A 24,337-nucleotide genomic window follows, 5' to 3' on the forward strand; every position below is an offset into this window, starting at 1 on the left:
AAAAAATGATATTAATAAGCCTGTACACTTAGCCAACCACACTTTCAGGAAATAAGACAAAAAGGAATGCATAAATATATATACACTATTGGTCAAAAGTTTTAGAACGCCCCAATTTTTTCAGTTTTGTATTGAAATTCAAGCAGTTGCAGTCCAATGAACAGCTTGAAATGGTACAAAGGTCAGCGGTGAACTGCCAGGGGTTAAAAAACAAACAAAAAAAAAAAAGGTAAGGTTAAACAAAACTGAAAAACAATGTACATTTCAGAATTATACAAAAAAGCCTTTTTCAGCAAACAAGAAATGGGTTAACAAAGCAGTTCTGCAGCAATGGAGGTTGATCAAGCCTGGAAAGTTGGTGCTACCAATTCCTCCAGGTGTGTTGAGCCGCATTATGTAATAAATTCCCATTATGTAATAAAAGTTCAAAATGTAATAAGAATGTCACGTCATCTTGTAATAAAGCTGCATTATGTAATAAACTGATGCATTTTGTAATAAACTATGTCAACGCATTATGTAGTACATTTTTTCACATTATATAGTAAGTTATTATAATTTGAGAAATTGATTACAAAATGCACTTGACACATTTTTATTAAAAAAAATGTAATAACATGGTTCATTATGTAATAACAATCCAAATTAATATCATTTCAGAGCAATTTAGAAGAAATTAGTCACAGGAGCTACAGGTAATGGAATCAGAACTTTAACCACACAGTTTAAAGATTAATTTAGCACATTACATTTTCCTGAAAATAAAAATGTGTCAAGTGCATTTTGTAATAAACTTCTCAAATTCTAATAACTTACTACATAATGCAAAAAAAAATTACTACATAATGCATTGAGGTAGTTTATTACAAAATGCATCAGTTTATTACATAATGCGGCTTTATTACAAGATGACGTGACATTCTTATTACATTTTGAATTTTATTACATAATGGGAATTTATTACATAATGCGGCTCAACAAGGTGTCTCAACGTTTGTGAATTCCTTCCAACCCCCTCTGTCTGCAGAAAAGTAGTGCTGGAACTAGGGATGTAACGATTACCGGTATAACGATAAACCACGGTAAAATTGCAGACGGTTAGTATTACCATTTAAATTCTAATTATCATGATAACCGTTTTGATTACAGCACTTTTAGGGGAAAAAAACACCTATGTAAAGATCTGCTTTTATGTCAAATATCTGAATATAGTTTTAATTTATGACAATTTTAATTTTCTATACCTAATATTTGGAACCAATATTCACTTTTAAAGTCTTTGAAAAGGTTTGTTAAACATCTGTGTGTTATTTATGCAATAAATTATATACATTTTTCAAATCGGATTTTATATATTTTTTGTGTGTTTTTTGTCCTTTTATGTTTTTATAGTAGGTTAAAGTGAAAAAAATAATAGGCAGATGATATAAATGAAGTTGTGCTGAAAAAAAAAAAGATCCCAAACATGGGTGTAGTAAACATTTGTTTATATAGTATATAAAGGCAAAATCAAAAGGACTGAAAAACAAACAAAATAGGCTCAGACCACTAAGGGTTAATACTTGAATGTTTTGGCCAACAGAAAGTGCATTGTGCTAATTATTTTATTTTATTTTATTTTTTATTTATTTTTTTCAATAAAACGTGGTTAAATTATTTCAGTGTGTATTAGTACTTTTTGAACATTTTCAGCACAGTTTCAACAATACCGCAATAATAATGATAACCGTGATAATTTTGGTCACAATAACCGTGATATGAAATTTTCATATGGTTCCATCCCTAGTTGGAACACACTTTGGTACCATACCGTTGTGAGCATTATTTGAACAGTATTGTACTGCAGAAAGTCGTGTGTTACTATAAAAATGGAAAAGAGGAAAAGGCAATTAATGATAGAAGAGAGACAGAGCATCATAAGACTGAAAAATGTAGGTCTGTCCTACAGAGAAATGTCCAAGAAAGTCCAGGTGTCAGTAAGTCCAGTTTCCTTCACCATCCAAAGGCACTCAGAAACTGGAGGTAATGCTGACAGGAAGAGGTCTGGCAGAACCAAAGACACAACAGAATCAGAAGATAAGTTTATGACAGTCAACAGCCGGAGTGAGAGGAGACTGACAGGACAACAGCTGAAAGCACAGTGAAGATAGTGGAGGAGGAAGCAAGTCTGAGTTTACACTGGGAACAGAAGACTGAACAGTTGCAGGTTTGATGGGTGGAGTTGCAGCAGAAAGCCACTGCTGAGACTTCAGAATCAGAAAAAGAGGCTTGGCTGGACCATGAAACACCACCAGTGGACTACTGAAGACTGGAAGAAGGTGTTATGGACTGATATGCAGAACATTTTCAGATAAATAACGTCAGAGTAACACCTTGTTTTAATATACAGTCTGCATAAACACCACATTCATGGGGGGGGGGCGCCTATGGAAGTAAATCTGTCTCATCAGATTTTGAATTATAAAAGCCACTGAATTTCTAGCACTGATTTTTTTTTTTTTTGCACTGAAATGAAGTATCTGAATTTATTTATTTTTTTTGCACTGAAATTAAGTATCAGAATTTTTTTTTTTTCAACTGAAATGAAGTATCTGAATTTTTTGTCTCTCATTTTTACTATGTTCCTAAATTTAGAATAAAAAAAAATTCAGATGCAAAAAATTGAGATCACACATCCAGGACACCAAGGATAAGCGATAATTCCATCTCAAGTCAAACCGACAGCCACCCAATCAAGTTACGTTAGGCTGGTCATGTGACGCCGAAAAAATTCAGATACTTCATTTCAGTGCAAAAAAATTCAGTGCTAGAAATTCAGTGGCTTTTATAATTCAAAACCTGATGAGACAGATTTACTTCCACACACTCCATTGCTATGTGACGTCAGAACTCAGAACTGGGAGTACATGGATCTAGTACGAGTTGACGTGTGGGAAGTCACAGGTTCGACTGACATTCCAGTGCATTTTCACCAGTAGAAGGTTGGAAAAGCATAAGTTACAGGTGGACTGGAATGCAGCATTAGAACATTAGAATTTATTAATGATTATAGTGTAAATTATGTCTCGTCACATGTGTAAGGGCCCCCATTTATAAGGACTGCTGCTGGGGGGGGTCTGATTACAAAATGGATCTTGTAAATGAATTGTCGATTTGACTATTTGTAATTATTTTGTAATAAATTGATTGATTGACATCCTCACATATTTAACTGGTACTGATTCACATAGAACATGACGCTGACGTACAGGGACACTGGAGACTATTTTTCTTTTTTTTTTTTTTTTTAGAGCATAGTGCACAGGTGTCAAACATGCGTCCCGGGGGCTAAAACCGGCCCGCCAAAGGTTCCAATTCGGCCCGCGAGATGAATTTGCAAAGTGCAAGTTAGGGCATCAAACTCAAAGATAATGTCATAGTAACCTATAAATAATAACACCATTTTTTCTCTTTGATTTAGTGCAAAAAACATTAAATAATGAAAATATTTACATTTACAAACTATCCTTTAACAATAAAATGTGAATAACCTCAGCAAATAAGAACAACCTGAAATGTCTAAAGAAAATTAAGTATAATTTTAACAATATTCTGCCTGTTACTAAATGTTTTGTGTCTTTGTAGATCTGATCTGTGATGCATATGTATAAATGATAAGTCGAGGCATAATATTGATAAAATTGTACTTGTATTTCCAAACAAATAGCATTTTTTTTCAGGTTATTCACATCCTTTTTGTTCGGATAGTTTATAAATGTACATATTGGCGTAATTTAATGTTATTTTTTGCACTAAAACAATTTGGAGTTGTCAGTATTTATTGGCATTCATGCTATTATTGTACTGGTTCAGCCACTTCAGATTTGACACCCCTGGCATAGTGGTTTAATGTAGAATTGCTGTTCCAACTCTGACCAGCAGGGGGCAGTCTGATACCAGAACACACGTCTGTTGCCTTCAGGTGCTATTTCGACAATGATCATTTCCACTTGAGGATTAGAAATTATAAGTGTGTTGTGTTCAAGTGCTTTTGTTGTCGTAGTAAAATGAAAATGACTGAAATACAGTTCATGGGGATCTGATACTTGGGTGGAAGAGTTTTGGATGTGTTCATTCATCTGATACAGCAATTTTTTGTGTAATTTTCCTTTTTTTTTTTGCTAATTGTGTTTGCTGTAAGTGTGTAAAATTATCAGCTAACAGCAGGAGAACGTTAATAAAAGCATTATTTATAACGGACCATGAATCCCTTGTTGCTCTCTGTCATGTTGAAAAGGTTAAAGGTTATTTTCATCCCAGTTCTTAAGTGGAAAATACGACGTGTGATTTTCAAGTCCCTAACTAGTATTTACCATAATTTCCACAGCACATGAAGGCAGCATTAGAACCAAAACACCAATGAATCAACAGGATGTATCCAAGTTGTTTTAGACATTTTTTTTTTCTTCTATTATTTGTGTTAAATGTCAGCAGTAAAAGGTTAAATATATTTTAAATTCTTCTTATTCGTACTTTTCTTCCAACTTCTGCTCTGTAGCTCATCAGTCTGCTCATGTGTTTTCAGTTTTTCCTGTATTTTCTTGTGTCGTTTCCCTGTGATTTGAGCAGTAAAGGGTTTATCTGTGTTCCTGCAGGAGCAGAGTTCCTTCAGTTGGGACTGGGGTCCTTCGTTCCCTACGTTGGGTTTATGGAGGGGAGTTCACCTGGAGGCCTTTGACGTCCTGCAGCTCATCCAGGTTTCTTCTGTTCCTCTGTTTGGTACGTCCTCCATCACCACGTCACATGTTCATATACGTTTACTGTTACCATGGTAACACCACCAGGAATCTACTGTGTTTCTAGTTTTCACACACATTTTGGTTATACTGTATGTCCCAAAAAAATTACAATCGGACTCTCTGCAATGGTAACTTTAAAAATAATGAATCGATCAAAATGCAATTTCAGGGCAGGAAACTGTAACTTATTACCTCCATCTTATAGAAAACCCCATTTGATTTATTTCAGTGTTCACAGAGAAATGTGGATCTGTGTAAAACATGTCAGAAGTTCCTTCACTCCAAGTTCTGTAAGGCAGTCCAGCAGTCTCTTCACCGGTACCCGGTCTCTTCCCCAGTCCCGGACCGGCAGTCTCTTCACCAGGGCCAGGAGAAGAGACTGCAGCCTGGCCCCGGGTGAAGACACGGTCTGGGACCAGGTGCAGAGACCGCGGCCCTGGTTCTCAGTGGCTCTTCCTGGTGGTCAGACTAAGGCAGAGCCAGCGTCAGTCTTCAAATTCTTCTCCTCTTTCATCTGTCTCCATGTTTCTAAACTAGAAGCACTCGGAGAGCGCAGACCTCTGCCAAGGCTGATCAGTGGGCCCCCCCCGTGGGCCCCCCCACACCAAGGAGGTTATGTTTTTGCCAGGGTTTGTTTGTCTGTCTGTCTGTTTGTCTGTCCGTTAGTGTGCAACATAACTCAAAAAGTTATGGACAGATTTTGATGAAATTTTCTGGTCTGCGCCCCCCCCCCCGTGGGCCCCCCCCACCCCCGATCACAACCAAAATTTAATAATTTCTTCCTTATCCCATTTCCAACAAACCCTGAAAATTTCATCAAAATCTGTCCATAACTTTTTGAGTTATGTTGCACACTAACGGACAGACAAACAGACAGACAGACAGACAGACAGACAGACAGACAGACAAACCCTGGCAAAAACATAACCTCCTTGGCGGAGGTAATCATCTCCTACATCTCCTTGTTTTGTTTCTCACTTTGTCACGACGTATTTGGGAATAATCAGAGGCCTTCAAGATTTATTATTATCAGACATTTGTGATCAGAAATGTTCCAGCTGCAGCTCAGTGGAACTACCAACCTGGATGAACAAAGGTACTGACTCTGTGATTGGTAGACAGGTGATGGGCGGAGCCTCAGGCCAAAACACATGATGACAACATAAACATCATTTCAGGGCTGACACTGACCTTTTCAAATGCAAATATTCTGGCTGGACTAGTACTGTCAGTGAGATCAGGATTTAAATGAACAGGATTCCTTAATGTCTGCTGACAGTCAAGGCCAGTTTATGATTACTGAGAACAGAATTCCTACAGACTGCACCTTTAAATGTATTTTCCACATGAAAGCTGTGTCCCTCTCTGGTCCTACCATTCATTTCCCTTGTGCTGTGTAGATTCCAGCGCCTCCCGGTGGTCGGTGCAGGTGGAGCTGATGGTTGACGCCGTCCAGACGAGCGACGGCCTGGTCAGCGTCTCCATCCCTGAGCTGTTCTCAGATCAGACGTATCAGAGCCGGTTCCTCCAGGGAAGAACCAAGAACACCTTCATCCTCCACATAAACACGGTAAAACACCCGCGCTGGTTCAGGCCCTGCACACAGACCCATATAAAATAAGAACATGTGGGTTTTCTGACAGAATTAAACGTACGTCTGTTGTTGTTGTTTTCATCGTGTCGTGGAGTTTTCATTCTACCTGTTCTGGTACTGTAGAGTACTGAGGTGGACCTGTGGTGGCCCAGAGGACACGGGGACCAGAACTCATACCGCCTCCGGGTCCGAGGGCTTCGGGACGGATCTGTGCTCTTCAGTCAGGAGTCAAAGGTCAGAGGTCAGAGGTCACCGCATGTAAACCCCACAGTCGACACACTGAAGCACAAACAGACGAACAACAACAACAGGGAGGACACTGGACATGTGACCTCCTGTTACTGAAGGCCCATTCACACTGTACCATAAAGGTGCACATGTGTACGGACAGGTTACTACGGCAACCGATCAATCAAACAATCAAACAAACAATCAGTCAATTGCATTTTATTTATAACGAACCAAATCATAACAAAAGCTATCTGATGACACATTACATTTAGAGCTGGAATAAACCAGACTCCTCAGACAGAAGGAGGAGCAGAGAGGAGGAGGAGGAGCAGAGAGGAGGAAGAATAGAGAGAAGGAGGAGCAGAGAGGAGATTAGAGAGGAGGAGGAGGTTAGAGAGGAGGTCAGAGAGGAGGAGGAGGGTCAGAGGGGAGGAGACTGTCCTCTGGAGGAGGAGCAGAGAGGAGGAGACTGTCCTCTGGAGGAGGAGGCTGTCCTCAGAAGGAGGAGGAGTCTGTCCAGTACAGGAGAAGGAGGAGGAGGCTGTTCTCTGGAGGAGGAGGAGGAGGAGGAGGAGGCTGTCCTCTGGAGGAGGAGGAGGCTGTCCACTAGAGGAGAAGGAGGAGGAGGAGGCTGTCCTGAGGAGGAGGAGGAGGAGGCTGTCTTCAGGAGGTGGAGGAGTCTGTCCACTAGAGGAGGAGGAGGAGGAGGCTGTCTTCAGGAGGTGGAGGAGTCTGTCCAGTACAGGAGAAGGAGGAGGAGGCTGTCCTCAGGAGGTGGAGGAGTCTGTCCTCTGTCCTCATGTTCTTGTGTGTCTTTGCTCTTTTCTGTGGAGTGTTCACCTGTACCACAGAGGATCTTTGATGAAACAGCTCATGTGTCACAAATGTCAGTAAAACAAAATCAGTTTGATTTTCCATCTGGACTGTAAACATGTTCCATAAAACTACGATCCTGTCAGTTTAAACTGTAAACATGTTCCATAAAACTACGATCCTGTCAGTTTAAACTGTAAACATGTTCCATAAAACTACGATCCTGTCAGTTTAAACTGTAAACATGTTCCATAAAACTACGATCCTGTCAGTTTAAACTGTAAACATGTTCCATAAAACTACGATCCTGTCAGTTTAAACTGTAAACATGTTTCATAAAACTACGATCCTGTCAGTTGATGGAGAAAAAATTCCCATTCACCAGCGTATTATTAAAGGTGCTGCAGACTTTGGTGACCAGTTTTTCATCAGATCTGTCAAACCTCAGTCGTATCCTCAGTATCATGAATCTGTAAGTCTGTCTGTGATCACTCACCTGAATCTCTTGCATTACGGTGAACATTTTCAAAGTGCCATCCACCAACGGAGGCTCGCGCTGCGCAAACCTCCGTTTACCACAATGCACATCGTGACAAAAAATTCCGAAGATGCCCGAATTACCTCCAGGTCTGAATGTAAACACATGGGTTTTGTTTACAGTGGAGGGCACTTTGAAACTGTTGACCGTAATGCAAGAGATTCAGGTGAGTAATCACAGACAGACTTACAGATTCATGATACTGAGGATATGACTGAGGTTTGACAGATCTGATGAAAAATTGGTCACAAAAGTCTCCAGCACCTTTAAACCGTCTATAAATGAGCTGCAGTCCTTCTGAGGTGGTGCAGTTGGAGGTTCCACTCCTGTCCACTCACAAGGACCGTTCGGACTTGGAGGTTTTTTTATACTTTGTAGTTTTTTTGTACATGGTGGTTTTTATACTTTGTGGTCTTTGTACTTGGTCCAGGTGTACTTCCGGACCGTGGAACTGGTCCAGGAACCTGTCCCTGGGTCTCCAGGTCTGAGCTTCTTCTTCCGCATCAACAGTAAACCGGTTTTCCTCAAAGGCTCCAACTGGATCCCAGCCCACGCCTTCCAGGACCAGGTCACCCCAGATATGTGAGTTCAGGACCACCTTGAAGTAGTAGTACTAGTAGTACTAGTTGTACTAGTAGTAGTAGTAGTTGTAGTAGTATTAATCAGGTGTGTTTTTCCTCCAGTCTTTTGAACCTTCTTCATTGTGTTTTTAGTAGTAGTAGTAGTAGTAGTAGTAGTAGTAGTAACACACAGCACAGTAATCCCATAAACCAGACTTATTTGAGTTACTGCACTACTGTGGCTAAAGCCGGCCTACTACCTGCTGGGGTTTGCCAAATATGCTGAAGGAACTTACCCTTGCAGTAGGTGATGAAAAAGCCAACAGGAGAATGAAGAATCATCCACCAACAGGCAGGGCTGAAGTTTAAAACAGGTCAATCCACAATCTGGTGTAATGAAGACAGCAATAACCCACAGAAAATCCACACATGTGAGTTTTCCACTGGTGTCTCATCCACACATCACCATCCAACACTCTTCTTCCTCTGAATCTGCTTCATTCCATTTTCTAGTCTTTAGTGACTGTGGAGACTCCCCTTATTCACTTACACATATTATTGGTTCATACATGTTACTGGGCAGAATACGTCAGTACCCTGCGTGGGGTCTGTCTGACCCACATGAGGCCTGACCCACATGAGGCCTGAGCATCTGACATGAAAAACAGCACATAGACATCCGAGAGTTTAAGTTCAACAGGTGCATCAGACGTCTGCAGGATGCAGGTGCTTCAGCATCATTTTCAGGAAGTTCAGCTGAGCACGTATAACCACAGAAAGTTTCCTAGTTCATATGCGGCTCACTTAACCACTAAAGGTTTCCATGGAGACAAACAGGAACAGGTGGCACAAACATGACCTTTCATCACTGTTCAGTCCAAAGGTACGAAACGTTCTGCAAAAGCAAACAAAAACATTCATCAAGCAGAATTTAACAGCTTATAGGCTTTCTTTTCTTTTTTTTTTGTTTTTTTATGACTTGGACCATTTAGCACTCAGCCTGTAATTGACAACTTGCTGAACTGTGTGTATCCAACCACATACCCAGCATATACACCATGGACATATATATGTGTGTATATATATATATATATATATGTGTGTATATGCCAGGGCATCGTATCTGCCTTAAATTAACTAGAGAGCCTTACTGCATGGATCAGAGCAGGATCTGAAGTCACACCCTGGGACTCATCTGCCATCTGAAGGAAGACACACGTCTCACAGTAGTAGTAGTAGGAGGAGGAGGAGGAGGAGGAGGAGGAGGAGGAGGAGGAGGAGGAGGAGGAGGAGGAGGAGGAGGAGGAGGAGGAGGAGGAGGAGGAGGAGGAGGAAGAGGAAGAGGAAGAGGAAGAGGAGGAGGAGGAGGAGGAGGAGGAGGAGGAGGAGTATTAATCAGGTGTGTTTTTCCTCCAGTCTGTTAAACCTCCTTCATTCTGCTGCTGACGCCAACATGAACGCCCTGAGGGTCTGGGGGGGCGGAGTCTACGAACAGGACCAGTTCTATGACCTCTGTGACCACATGGGCATCATGGTGACTTACTACTACTAATACTACTATTATTATTATTAATACTACTACTACTACTGTTATTATTAATACTACTACTACTACCATTATTACTACTATTATTAATACTGCTACTACTGCTACTACTACTACTACTACTACTACTACTACTACTACTACTACTACTACTGCTACTACTACTACTAATAATAATAATAATAATTCTACTACTACTATTAATACTACTAGTAAAGCTTTATTTATTTATTTACTACTTATTTATTTATTTATTTACTATTTACTACTATTAATACTACTACTTCTACTACTATTAATACTACTACTACTACTACTACTACTACCACTATTACTACTAGTACTACTATTACTACTACTACTACTACTACTACTACTATTACTACTAGTACTACTATTAATACTACTGCTATTACTGCTACTACTACTACTACTACTACTACTACTATTAATACTACTACTACTATTAATACTACTACTATTATTATTATTATTACTACTACTATTACTACTGCAGACGTACCGTTCCTTCCCTCGTACACAGGTTGGTCTGTGTCTGCTTTAACTCTTTGCTTTAACTCTTTGTGTCTGCTTTAACTCTTTGTATCTGCTTTAACTCTGTGTCTGCTTTTACTCTCTGTGTCTGCTTTAACTCTCTGTGTGTGCTGTAACTCTTTGCTTTAACTCTTTGTGTCTGCTTTAACTCTTTGCTTTAACTCTTTGTGTCTGCTTTAACTCTTTGCTTTAACTCTTTGTGTGCAGGTGTGGCAGGACTTCATGTTCGCCTGTGCCATGTACCCGACGGAGGCCGACTTCATCCAGACGGTGAGGTCAGAGGTCATCCAACAGGTCAGTTCGTCCATACAGTCCAAACCCACCAGCTGTGACTGACCTGAAACCTGTGAAACACAGCTTTAATGAGCATCACACCGAGGGTTTTAACCGACAACCAGAAATAAACACAGTGGATCTAATATTGCAGCTCAGGAAAATGAACAGATGAAATAATGGGATTGATTTAACATCTATCCCATTAAATTCAACCAGTCATTTATAAAGTAAAAACTCACACTCACATATTTATTTATTTTTTATTCAAGACCAAATATTGTCTAAATATAAACTATAGTAATAGAATAAACATCTGGTTTTTATTTATTTATATCAATGCAGTTTATTCCAATGTGCAATATTTGTTTGTTTGTTGTTGGTAATTTAGTTTTCTTACTTCTGCTTTTTATTATCACTTTATTACTTTTGTATAATTTTCATTAGTTTTTCTATTATTAAACTATACATACTGTGCAGATTAGATTAGATTAGATTAGACAGAACTTTAATCAATGAATTTAATGTAATCTAATCTTGGGTGGCATTATTTTTGGTTTATTAATCTGATGACAGCAGAAATCTTTCACATATTTTATATTTCTTGTTAGAACTAAAGACACACGTCCATTACAAACCTGTAAAAACGACTAAAGACCGATTAAGATTAAAATGACAAAAGTATCTATCATTTATTAACAAACACAAACAAAAATGAAATGAAAAGCGAACACGGATGTAGATTGAATATTCTCTGACGTGTTTGGGTTTGTTTTTTTTTCCGCCCTCAGGTTCAGCGTCTGAAGTCTCATCCGTCCATAATCATCTGGAGCGGAAACAATGAAAACGAAGCGGCTCTGGCCACCAACTGGTTCGATATCCCAGAATCCCACAGGGCGACGTACGTGAAGGACTACGTGACGCTGTACGTGGAAAACATCCGCGCTTTGGTCCAACAGGTCAGAGTTTATCATGGTTTAACGCAGCGGTAACTCCACTTTTATTTATATTGAACAACTGACGAGTTTTAATTGAGATGTGAATACATTTGTATTAATATGTATTTTTTTAATTGGAAAAAAAACCCCAAAAAACCTAAATATATATATTTATTTACAGTGATACAGCAACAAATTACAAAGGATTGAAGCTGTAGTAAAACAACATGACATTTGGAAAATCAAGTTATAGCATTAAAAAAATAGTTGTTTTTTTTTATATGTGAACAGGACAGAATTAGCACAAAAAAAAGAAAATAACGTCAATAATTATAGACACACTAGTAAACAGATAATCACACTTTAGAAATGATAAATTCTAATTATAGTAAGAAATTCATAAATAAATTATATAATAGTCATAACAGTGGTATCAGTAATATCAATAGTGACAATGATTACGTTGTTTACAAACTATATGGACAAAAGTATTGGGACACATCATGTCTACAGCTGTCAGATGTCCTGTTCATGAGGATTTAAGATAAAAACATCAATATTTCCTTAAAGTTTAATGGTAGATTTTTCTTCCTCAGTCAGATGTGATCAAAGCAGATGGTTAGATGTGGTAGAAAATCATTATTTACAGTCAGAGCAGGAAGAATATTTTAGAAATTTAGAGGAAGAACATTTAAAATCAAAGTCATGGACAAAAAACAAAATCAATGTTGAGAGAAATGAAGTCAAAACCATCTATTTTGGAAACAAAGATAACAATTTAACCCAAACTAACCAATGCAATGATATTTTTCCCATAATACAAAACTCTATTCTGACATTAGTCATTATTGTTTTGGATCCCAGACCTCTGTTAGAAAAGAAACACCTGAATTCAACGTGTGTCCACATACTTTTGTCCACTAGTAGAAACATAAATATAAGTAAAGTTTTTCATCAAACCGTCTTCAGGAGGATCCCAGTCGGCCCTTCCTCGTGTCCAGTCCGACCAACGGGGCGGAGTCAGAGCGCGAGGGGTGGGTGGCGTCCAACCCCTACGACCCCCACTTCGGAGACACGCACTTCTACAGCTACGAGGACGACTGCTGGGACTGGAGCACGTTCCCCCGCACGCGATTCGCCTCCGAGTTCGGCTTCCAGTCATGGCCGTCGTTCTCCACCCTGAAGACGGTGACGTCCACATCATGTCCACATACGTCCACATCATGTCCATGCGCGTCCACATTATGTCCACATCATGTCCACATACGTCCACATCATGTCCACATACGTCCACATTATGTCCACATCATGTCCACGCACGTCCACATCATTTCCACTCACGTCCACATCATGTCCACTCACGTCCACGCATGTCCACATCATGTCCACGCATGTCCATATCATGTCCACATCATGTCCACGCATGTCCATATCATGTCCACATCATGTCCACGCATGTCCATATCATGTCCACATCATGTCCACGCATGTCCACATCATGTCCACACATGTCCACATCACGTCCACGCATGTCCACATCATGTCCACGCATGTCCATATCATGTCCACATCATGTCCACGCATTTCCACATCATGTCCAGGCACATCCACATCATGTCCACGCACGTCCACGCATGTCCACATCATGTCCACACACGTCCACGCATGTCCACATCATGTCCACGCATGTCCATATCATGTCCACTCATATCCACATCATGTCCATACACGTCCACGCATGTCCACATCATGTCCACGCATGTCCACATCATGTCCACGCATGTCCATATCATGTCCACATCATGTCCACGCATGTCCACATCACGTCCACGCATGTCCACATCATGTCCACGCATGTCCATATCATGTCCACATCATGTCCACATCATGTCCACGCACGTCCACATCATGTCCACACATGTCCACACACATCCACATCATGTCCACTCATATCCACATCATGTCCATACACGTCCACGCATGTCCATATCATGTCCACATCATGTCCACGCATGTCCATATCATGTCCACATCATGTCCACGCATGTCCACATCATGTCCACGCATGTCCACATCACGTCCACGCATGTCCACATCATGTCCACGCATGTCCATATCATGTCCACATCATGTCCACGCATTTCCACATCATGTCCAGGCACATCCACATCATGTCCACGCATATCCACATCATGTCCACGCACGTCCACATCATGTCCACACACATCCACACACATCCACATCATGTCCACTCATATCCACATCATGTCCATACACGTCCACACATGTCCACATCATGTCCACACACATCCACACACGTCCACGTCATGTCCACACATGTCCACATCATGTCCACACACGTCCACACACGTCCACATCATGTCCACACATGTCCACATCATGTCCACATACGTCCACATCATGTCCACATACGTCCACATCGTGTCCACACACATCCACATCATGTCCACGTCATGTCCACACATGTCCGCATCGTGTCCACATACGTCCACATCGTGTCCACACACGTCCACATCATGTCCACATACATCCACATCATGTCCACTCACGTCCACATCATGTCCACATACGTCCACATCATGTCCACATTCGTCCACATCATGTCCACTCACGTCCACATCATGTCCACATCATGTCCACTCATGTCCACATACGTCCACATCATGTCCACTCACGTCCACATACGTCCACATCATGTCCACATACGTCCACATACATCCACATCATGTCCACATCATGTCCACTCACGTCCATATATGTCCACATCATGTCCACATACGTCCACATCATGTCCACCCACGTCCACATACGTCCACATCATGTCCACTCATGTCCACATACGTCCACATCATGTCCACTCACGTCCACATCATGTCCACACACATCCACATCATGTCCACATCATGTCCACATACGTCCACATCATGTCCACTCATGTCCACTCACGTCCACATCATGTCCACTCACGTCCACATCATGTCCACATACGTCCACATCATGTCCACTCTTGTCCACATCATGTCCACTCTTGTCCACATCATGTCCACATGGTTACAGTTAAAAACAAAATGTAGGAAGAAGAAAATGGTGTAAAAACGGGACAGAAATGACATGTTACTGTATAAATGAGTTGAAAATTAGCACTAGCTATAAACTTTATATACATCACATTAGCTACAACTGTTTGACTGCAGTGTCGCTGTCAAATAAACAAAATAAAAATATCACAAGTAACAAAGTTAAAATAAGGTCGATAATGTCTTTAGAGTGGAGGAATGTGAGGTTTACAGGCTTTAGGAGGAGATTTAAAGGACAGGATGGATTAGTTTGGATGGACGGTACAGCTCAGTTGACTGTTTTTCCTTCCTCGTCTGTTGGTTTGATGGTTCTTCAGGTTTCCGTCGACGACGACTGGAGCTACGACAGTAACTTCTCCTCCCATCGTCAGCATCACGAACATGGAAACCAGCAGATGTTACGACAGGCTGCCTTACATTTCCACCTGCCCAACTCCACCGACGCCCTGAAGAGGTTCACCCACACACTGTACATGACCCAGGTCTGACAGACACGCCCACTGCACTGAGACACACCCACTGCACTGAGACACACCCACTGCACTGAGATACGCCCTCTGCACTGAGACACGCCCTCTGCACTGAGACACACCCACTGCACTGACCCATGCCCACTGCACCGAAAGACACGCCCACTGCACTGACACACCCATTGCACTGACAGACACGCCCTCTGCACTGACACACGCCCACTGCACTGACATGCCCACTGCACTGAGACACACCCACTGCACTGAGACACGCCCACTGCACTGAGACACGCCCACTGCACCAAGAGTAGGGCTGTGTATTGGCAAGAATCTGGCAATACGATACAAATCACAATACTAGGATCACAATATGATATATTGCGATGTATTCTGATACTGTTAATAAGGCAATAGTTTTTTTGTTTTGCTTCTTTTTTTATTATTATTATTTCCTGAAAACTAACATCTGCCCCTCTCAGACAATAAAAAGTGCTTTTAGGATGCTTGAACTAACCATTATTTAACAAATCGGTGTTATCAATTTAAAAAAAGACTACATGTATGACCTGCAATATCACGATACAACTTTTGTCATATACAAACAACAGAGCAAAATATCCACGTGAATATATAAATAAAAGACTTTGCAGGATAAAAAAATATAAACAAAAAACCAAAAATAAACCTCCGCCATGTCTGCATTTCAATAAATACCAAAAAATATCAATACACATTTTTTAATATTGATGCAGTATCATGAAATGAAATATCGCAATATATTGTGGAACCGATATTTTCTTACACCCCTAACTGAGAGACGTGCCCACTGCACCGACAGACACGCCCACTTCACACGTAGACTCAACAGAAAGCAAAAATAGCTAAAAACAGCATGGACAAACATTAATATGACTAAATGTGGTGAATAGAATTGAAATAGAATAGATCTTTATTTTCACTGTTACAGGAACAATGAAAATCTACTTAGCAGCAAACACTTAAAGTACAAAAAGAGTTTAAAAATATCACACAAAATACTGAAAAATATTAACAATATACAAAAACTACAAGATAAAATATTAAAAATGTAAATACTACTAATATATGCAAAAAGCTAACTCTATAGTACAAATAAAGGAAATATACAACATATAAGTATATATACAGGTAAAGTTAAAAATAGGCTATGTACTAGTACTGCAGTATCATGTCGTAACCTGCTGCTGGTGTGTGTGTTGTGGTTGGAAGTCCAGGTGATGCAGGCCCAGTGTGTGAAGGCTCAGACTGAGTTTTATCGCAGAAGTCAGACTGAGATCATCGACGGCAAAGGACGCACCATGGGCGCCCTCTACTGGCAGCTCAATGACATTTGGCCGGCGCCGTCCTGGTCATCCATCGGTGAGTGGACACAGCGTCCGTCCCCCAACTCTGTTACATAAGTTTAACCCTTTAACCCCTGACGTGTCTGTGCTGAGCGTTCTGCAGGTAGGATTTATTTTAATTATTCAGAAAAATTCAACCTTTTGCTCGATAGGAAAAATTTAAAATCGTGCTGAGAGAATAGACCTTGTTCTTTCTGTAGACATCTGAGCATGCTCAGTTCACCCCCACCACCTGTGGAATGGGGGGGTAAAATACAGAGCAGTGAGTGAGGCTGACTCACTATAAAAATAGACGGTTTGGGCTTTTTTTTTTTCTCAGTTTTTCTTGTCGTTTTTTGTTTTTTACTGTGTTTTTACCGAGTCTTCTTAAATTTTGTTCAGTTTGTGGTTTATTTTGTTCATGTTACCTATTATTTTGTTGCTTTATTATTCATTTTTGTTTATTTAATTAATTCCTTTGGCTGTTTTTGTTCATTTTGTTGCTTATTTTATTCTCTTTTTTTTGACCATGTAACTCAGGGGTGTCAAACTCATTTTAGTTCAGGGGCCACATACAGCCTAATGTGAAATAAAGTGGGCCGGACCAGTAAAATAATGTAAATAATAGGATAAGAACTTAGAAATAATGTCAACTCCAAAGTTTTCTCTGTTTTTGAGTGAAAAAAGTAAAATTCCGTAATGAAAATGTTTACATCTACGAACCACACTTGAACGTAACATGAACAAATATGAGCAACCAGAAAATTCTTAAGAAAAATAAGTGTAATTTTAATAATATTACATTTCAGGTTATCATTTATGCATGTGCATCACAACTTACAGATCACAGTATTGTTAAAATACTACATACTTCTATTAAGACATTTCAGGTTGTTCATATTTTTTGTGAAAAGCCAGTCTGTAAATGTAAACATTTTTTGTGTAATTTTACTTTTTTGACACTAAAGCAAAAAGAAAAAATTTGCTTTTTTCATTATTTATAGCTTATTATGATAGTATTTTACTGGTCTGACCCACTTTAGATTGAACATCCTTGATTAATAATATCTTCAGTGTAATTTTTACATTTCACTTATTCATCCCAGGGGCCGGATTGGACCCTTTGGTGGGCTGGATTTGGCTCCCGGGCCGCATGTTTGAGACCTGTGGTGGAACTGCTTTATGGTGTTCAACCAGGTGTCAAAAAGCAACAGGACTGATTTAGAAAAAAAAGAGCCCAAAACATAACCTCCTGGGCCCAAATTCAAATCCTAGTTGTTGTTCAGTGTGTTCCAGTTCACAGCTGATGTTCAACATACGAAATCTCTTATTGATGTCCATTCTAGTGCCTTATTTCGTCCAAACCTGTCAAACTTCAGTTCCTCTCTTTGTCTTTTTCTGTTCTTCCACCTGTTTTGACCCTAAAACACACAGTAAAACAAAACCACTGACCAGCACAGAAATACAAAGGTCGATCCAGACCTGATCCTGGACCAGGAGACCAGGGTCCACTGAAGAAAAGGAACACAAGCACATACTTACAGCAGCTTTAATGAACCTGAAACAGACGCAGATTCACAGCAGAACCTTTCCCTTTAATCAGAGTTCAGGGGTTAAAGGGTTAAAGGTCTTCATGTGTCCTTCTCTGCAGAGTTTGGAGGGAAGTGGAAGATGCTTCATTATTTTGCTCAGGACTTCTTCGCTGCCGTTCTTCCCGTCGGCTTCGAGGACGATGGAACCCTGCTGATCTACGCCGTTTCAGACCTGAGTCCAGACCTGACGCTCAGGGCCGTGGTACGTGTTCAGCTCTCAACTAAACCAGCAACGACATCAGAATCACTGTTAGGCTTTCACATCCATCAGATCAAGTGGAGCTTTTACCAGAAGCTGAAATTAGGAAAAAAAAAAAAAAAGCCAAATTTTTCACCACACCCCCTCTCTGCAGTTTGAATAAAAATACTAATATAAGCAACAGATCAACCTGATACAGTTTCATCCTGGTAAAATGACACAATCTCATCAGCAGTGAATAATTACAGCTGTCAATCATATATTTAACCCTCGTACCTGGTCTCAAAACACCTGATTGGACAAAATCTGCATCACTGTAAACATTAACATAACAGCTGATAAATAATGACAACTGCAAATGTTTGTTTTAGCGCAAAAAAAATCAATTTTGAAGGTATTTCCATTTTCAGACTATCCTTTGATAAAAATGTGAATAACCTGAACAACCTGAAATTCCTAAAGAAAAATGAGGGTAATTTTATCAGTATTATGCCTCATCTTCATTCATTAATTCATTATCTAAACCCGCTTTATCCTTACTAGGGTCACGGGGGTCGCTTGGAGCCTATCCCAGCTACATAGGGGCGAAGGCGGGGTACACCCTGGACAAGTCGCCAGTTCATCGCAGGGCTATGCCTCATCTTATTTATTATTATTTATACATGTAAAGTGCAACTTACAGATGACAGTGGATCTACAAATACACTTAATATTGTTAAATGTTGGCAGCTGGAGCTAAAATAAGTTTGACACGCTTTGTAAATTTGTCTTGTAGACCAGATTGGAGGCTTTGGCGACCAGTTTTGGCCCACGGACCGTATGTTTGACACCCCTGCCTTAAAACTTAAACATGTGCAGCAGGAAAACAAATCAAAAACATCAGAAATGAAAGTAAAACACTGACAGAGACCGTTTTACTGCACATTGAACTCTTTAACTCTTCATATTTTAAAGTGCTCATATTTGTCTAAACCCACTTTTCTCAGTCTGTGGTTCATTTCTTTGTGTATTTGGACCCTAATAGTTCATACAGTTTGAATTTGAACCCTCCACCTGCTGCAAAACTGTCTTTATGTTCATTCAGGCAAAAAATCCAGTGCATTTCTACAACCTGTTTAAATTCTTGCTTAATTTGTTCCGTCTCTAACTAGTTCCGTCTCCACATTTGCACATATCAGGTCCAGACTTCAGACCAACATTTCTCCAGTATTTCTCCATAATTGTTTGTCAGCAGCAGCGGTTGTAGTCCAGACTGAAAATATGTCCAAACCTGGAGCCCATTACCTCAAATGTTCAGTTGTTGGTTGAACGGGACAGAGCAGCACAGCCGACAACCTGGAGGGGGCGGGGCCTGAAGTGGCTCATGTGCATTTAAAGGGCCAGCGCTCCAAACCACCTTTCTGGTGTCATTACTCAGAAATAGGGTTGAAGATGGACCTGTGGAGTTGAATGAATGAAGAATTCAGACCCAAGCAGAGCATTTACAGTTTATGGAGACCACAGGGAAATGTGGGAAAAGGAAGAATTCCATTTAAAAAAGCAAAATATCACTCCTTTAAGAGTCTTACTGTCTTCATTTATGTCATATTAAAGTCATTAAACAATCACAAAGGTTCATCTGTGAGGTCCTAACTGTCACAAACGGCCTATTTTCTCTTTTCTTTTTGTCAAACTGACTTAGTTCTTCTGTAAAAACATAATACTGTATTTTTAATTATAGGTTTTTTTTTGCAAAATGTTGATTCAATCATGAGAATGCATAACACTTACCATCGTATATGAAAAAAGCTCATTTACACGAGCAAGAAAAGGCACGATTTGACCCAAATTATGCTTGATTTGTTAAAGGACCTTGAAAAAGTCAGTATATTTATTATATTCATCTGATCCCTGTAAACACCCTGAATTTAATGCACAAACAGCCTTTTCCTATGTGTATGTAGTTTTACTATTACCCTTGGTGGTTTTTTGTGGCAATAAATACACTTAAACATTAATTAAAATGTAACTTTTTTAGCCTCAATGCAGCTCAAAGTACTTGATAAAGAAAATAAACACAATGAACACAGAAATATAACAAATTTAAGAAGAGATGCTCTGAAGATTTTAATCATTTGGCTTAAAATCCTGGACAGATATTGTGATATTTAGAAAATAGGTCAAAAATCTAATTTACTCGTTGAAACCGTAAAAGTTTCTTTGAAGTTTCTTTTCTGATAATAAAATACATTTCCATTAAAAAAGCCAATTATCACTGCTTTAAATACTTTCACACTGACACTAAAGGTCAAACCTCATCGTCTCTCACCTCAGTTGTTAGTTTTGCGTTAATATCTCCTGGACGTCCCTTCGTCTGCAGGTGTCCGTCCACTCCTGGTCTGGTCTGGACCCCGTGTGCACCCTGAGGTCAGACCTGGTTCTGGTACCCGGCGGCAGCGCTGTGGTGGTCTTAAAGCAGGAGGTGGCCGCCCTGCTGGCAGGATGTGGACGCTGCACCCGCCTCAGCTGCCTGCTCACCTTCCACCTGGAGGACGGGACCGGCGTCCAGCGGGGACCGTCCAACTACCACTTCCTCTGTTCCCCGAAGGACGCCGAGGGGCTCCGAAAAGCCAACATCACAGTAAGAGACAGGAGGTTTAAAGTCAGAGCGCAGAACCAAGAGGCAGATTATGAGTAGGGCTGTGTATCGGCAAGAATCTGGAGATACAAATCACAATACTAGGATCATGATACGATATATCACAATATCTCATGATACTGTTAAAAAAAATTGTTTGTTTCTTTTTAAAATGATTATTTCCTTGAAGAATTGAATTACACCAGAAATCTGCACAAATACTAAACACATTTTTATTTGATCACAACAGGATCTAATGTTATATCACAAAATGTTCCTGTGTTCAAACTGAAATTCTGTTTTACAGACATTACAGTTTAAGATCCTGTTCAAATGTTCATATTCTATTAGTTCAGAACTAACATCAGAACATTATTTTAGTTCAGTCCCAACAAAGGATCTACCATCTGCCTCTCAGACAGGAAAAAGTGCTTTTAGGATGATTCAAATAACCATTATTTAATAAAACAGTGTTAAATAATGATAAATAAGATATAAACAATAAAAAAAACCCAAAAAACTAAAATGAACCTCCGCCATATCTGCATTTGAATAAACACCTAAAAATATCCATACAGTACTTTTTAATGTTGATTCAGTTTGTGAGATGAAATATCGCGATATATTGCAGAACCGATATTTTGGAACAGCCCTAGTTCTGATCATGAACATTTACATGATCAGTAAATTTAATATAGAAAATACCTGATCTGTAATCTATAGTTTGGTCTTATTTAACTTAATTAGTGACTGTATTGTAAACAATACATAAATAATTATAATTCTCTCTTTTTTTTTTAACCTGTTGTGGTTTCCCTTCAGGCCAAAGTGCAGGAGGATGAGTCTGGGTTCAGCGTCACCCTGCGGTCCGACGCCGTGGCGCCGTTCGTCTGGCTCGACGTGGGAAACATCGCGGGACGCTTCAGCTCTAACGGCTTCCTGATGGTGAGCGCAGACAGGACGGTGGGGTTCACGCCGTGGCGTCCCACCAGCGTGTCCCAGCTGTCCACGTCTCTGAGCGTCACGTCTTTACGGGACGTTTACTGACCCCCCCCTCAGCTTCATGCAGATGTGTTTGAACGTCTCATGGGAGTCGGTACTTTGGACCAGTTCTGCCCCGGCTGACACGTCTGCATCGTCTCAGACTGTCCTCTGAAGAGAACGCTGACGTGACCTTTAACCCTGGTTGAACGCACACATACATGTCAGATTATGAGGAGATTAAAGAGGGTTTTCTTCCTGCCTGGGCGCTGGACCACAAGAAAACACACATGGAATAGGAATCCATGTGTCAGATCATGTTATTGAGCACCTTAGAATAGTTTGTAAGTGAATTTTGTGATATGTTAAAAATTTAATAAATATATTCTTTAAAAAAATAAAAAGACCATTTTTGGAGCACATACTATATATAGCACAGGTGTCAAACTCTGGTCCTCAAGGGCCAGTATCCTGCATGTTTTAGATGTTTCCCTCTTTCAGCACACCTGACGGTCGTTATCAGGCTTCTGCAGAGTTGGATGATAGGCTTATCATTTGAATCAGGTGTGTTGGAAGAGGGAAACATCTAAAACATGCAGGATACCGGCCCTTGAGGATCTGAGTTTGACACCCCTGATATATAGCCTTACTACTCAGCCACTAGTGGGCACTGGTGACCATTGAAATAAAGTTTTAAAACATGCTGAAACAACTTATTATGTGTCATTTAGCAACTTAAAATAGTTTTTAAGTGAATTTGAATCCATGTCTGAAATGACCTTTTTTAGGAGTACATAGTATAGCTTTAGTACTCGGCCACAGGAGGGCGCTGATGACCATTGAAATAAAAGCTGAACAACCTAAAAAAACATGGAAAGGCTTATTAAACATTTTTGAATAGTTTTTTAGTGAATTTTGTGATATGATGAAAATGACCTTTTATGGAGTACATACTGTAGCCTTACTACTCAGCCACTAGAGGGCACTGGTGACCATTGATATTTAATTTTAAAGCATCCTGAAATAACTTGGAAAGAGCAATTTTGAACAATATTTAGTGAATTTATGGACTAGGGGAAAACCATCCTTTTTGGAGTAGAAGTAAGAACTTAGAAGTGTCCTTGGAACCTGTAGGACACTGGTGACCTTTGAAACATCCTAAAATGACGAGGAAACAGTTATTTAGAAATTTAGAAGAGCTTTTATGTGAATTTTGTGACATGTTAAAAATGATTATTTTTGGAGCACATACTAAAGCCTTATTAATCGGCCACTGGAGGACGCTGTCGACCATTAAAATAAAGGTTTGAGTCGCTCTTAAACACATCAGGGAACACCCAAGAATGGTTTAGAATCATTTCAGACACGTTTTAGCCAACGTTGCCCCTCCCCCATCTATCGTCATCAAAATACAATGAAAGAAGTGTGTTCAGATCATTTTCCAAGATCTTTGTCCTGCTGCTCCTTGGATTCCCGGCAAAAATTCCCAAATTCAGAAGTTGATATTGACGTGAAAGTTTGATGAACACAAAGTTTGGTTTTAGAGTTTGTTGATTTGTTGTTCAGTTTTTGTTTGGACAAACACACACAGACACTGACCTCAGAACATCTGATCGAAGACTCAACCCGTCGTCTCCAGGTGGAAAGGCCTCGTCTTTCACCACTGGACCGTCTTCAGCGCTGATGGAAACAGAGAAGAGGAATCAGACCAACGTCCAGCTGACACAAACAGACTCAAACAGGAAACAAACATGTGATCGTGTCTGTCAGAGACTCAGTGGAGTTCAACCCTCCATAGAAATACAGTCCAATGCACAGCTCTGTCTGTCTGTGAAACACCAACAGCATGAAAAGAATGCAGACAAAAGTCCAGTTGTGTCAGTGATTTGAATTATTACATCTGATTAGAAAACATTAAACCAAGAAAAACATTCAGGTTCTCTGAGCCTTAATCCTAAATTATACTGAAATGTTGAATATTTTCATTAAACTTTCATTATAATGTGAATTACAGACTCAGCTCAACAGGTTTTTCTGGTTAAACTGGACTGTGGTCTATTTATTGTCATTTAATATTCAATATTCTGCCTGTTATTAAATGTTTTTTTGTCCATCTTGGTGGGTCCACTATGATCCTTTTCATGTTATTCACATTTTTTAAAGGATAGTTAGTAGATGTAAATATTTTCAGAA

The 24,337-nt window shown here is 39.9% G+C and overlaps 1 protein-coding gene across 1 annotated transcript in view; it reads left to right on the forward strand.

The window, feature by feature from the left end:
• Window positions 1-22,542, forward strand: part of manba (mannosidase, beta A, lysosomal) — a 29,258-nt gene extending 6,716 nt beyond the window's left edge. The window contains exons 5-17 of the mRNA XM_030126308.1: window positions 4,635-4,758; window positions 6,179-6,348; window positions 6,496-6,606; window positions 8,385-8,536; window positions 9,931-10,048; window positions 10,823-10,909; window positions 11,680-11,847; window positions 12,796-13,014; window positions 15,242-15,406; window positions 16,648-16,792; window positions 18,407-18,549; window positions 20,906-21,166; window positions 21,986-22,542. Coding sequence (XP_029982168.1) covers window positions 4,635-4,758; window positions 6,179-6,348; window positions 6,496-6,606; window positions 8,385-8,536; window positions 9,931-10,048; window positions 10,823-10,909; window positions 11,680-11,847; window positions 12,796-13,014; window positions 15,242-15,406; window positions 16,648-16,792; window positions 18,407-18,549; window positions 20,906-21,166; window positions 21,986-22,210 — 2,088 coding nt within the window. The 3' untranslated portion in view covers window positions 22,211-22,542. The remainder of the gene's footprint in view (window positions 1-4,634; window positions 4,759-6,178; window positions 6,349-6,495; window positions 6,607-8,384; window positions 8,537-9,930; window positions 10,049-10,822; window positions 10,910-11,679; window positions 11,848-12,795; window positions 13,015-15,241; window positions 15,407-16,647; window positions 16,793-18,406; window positions 18,550-20,905; window positions 21,167-21,985) is intronic.
• The last annotated feature ends 1,795 nt before the right edge of the window (window positions 22,543-24,337 follow it).

Source organism: Sphaeramia orbicularis, chromosome 22 (assembly GCF_902148855.1).
Source record: "Sphaeramia orbicularis chromosome 22, fSphaOr1.1, whole genome shotgun sequence".
NCBI lineage: Eukaryota > Metazoa > Chordata > Actinopteri > Kurtiformes > Apogonidae > Sphaeramia > Sphaeramia orbicularis.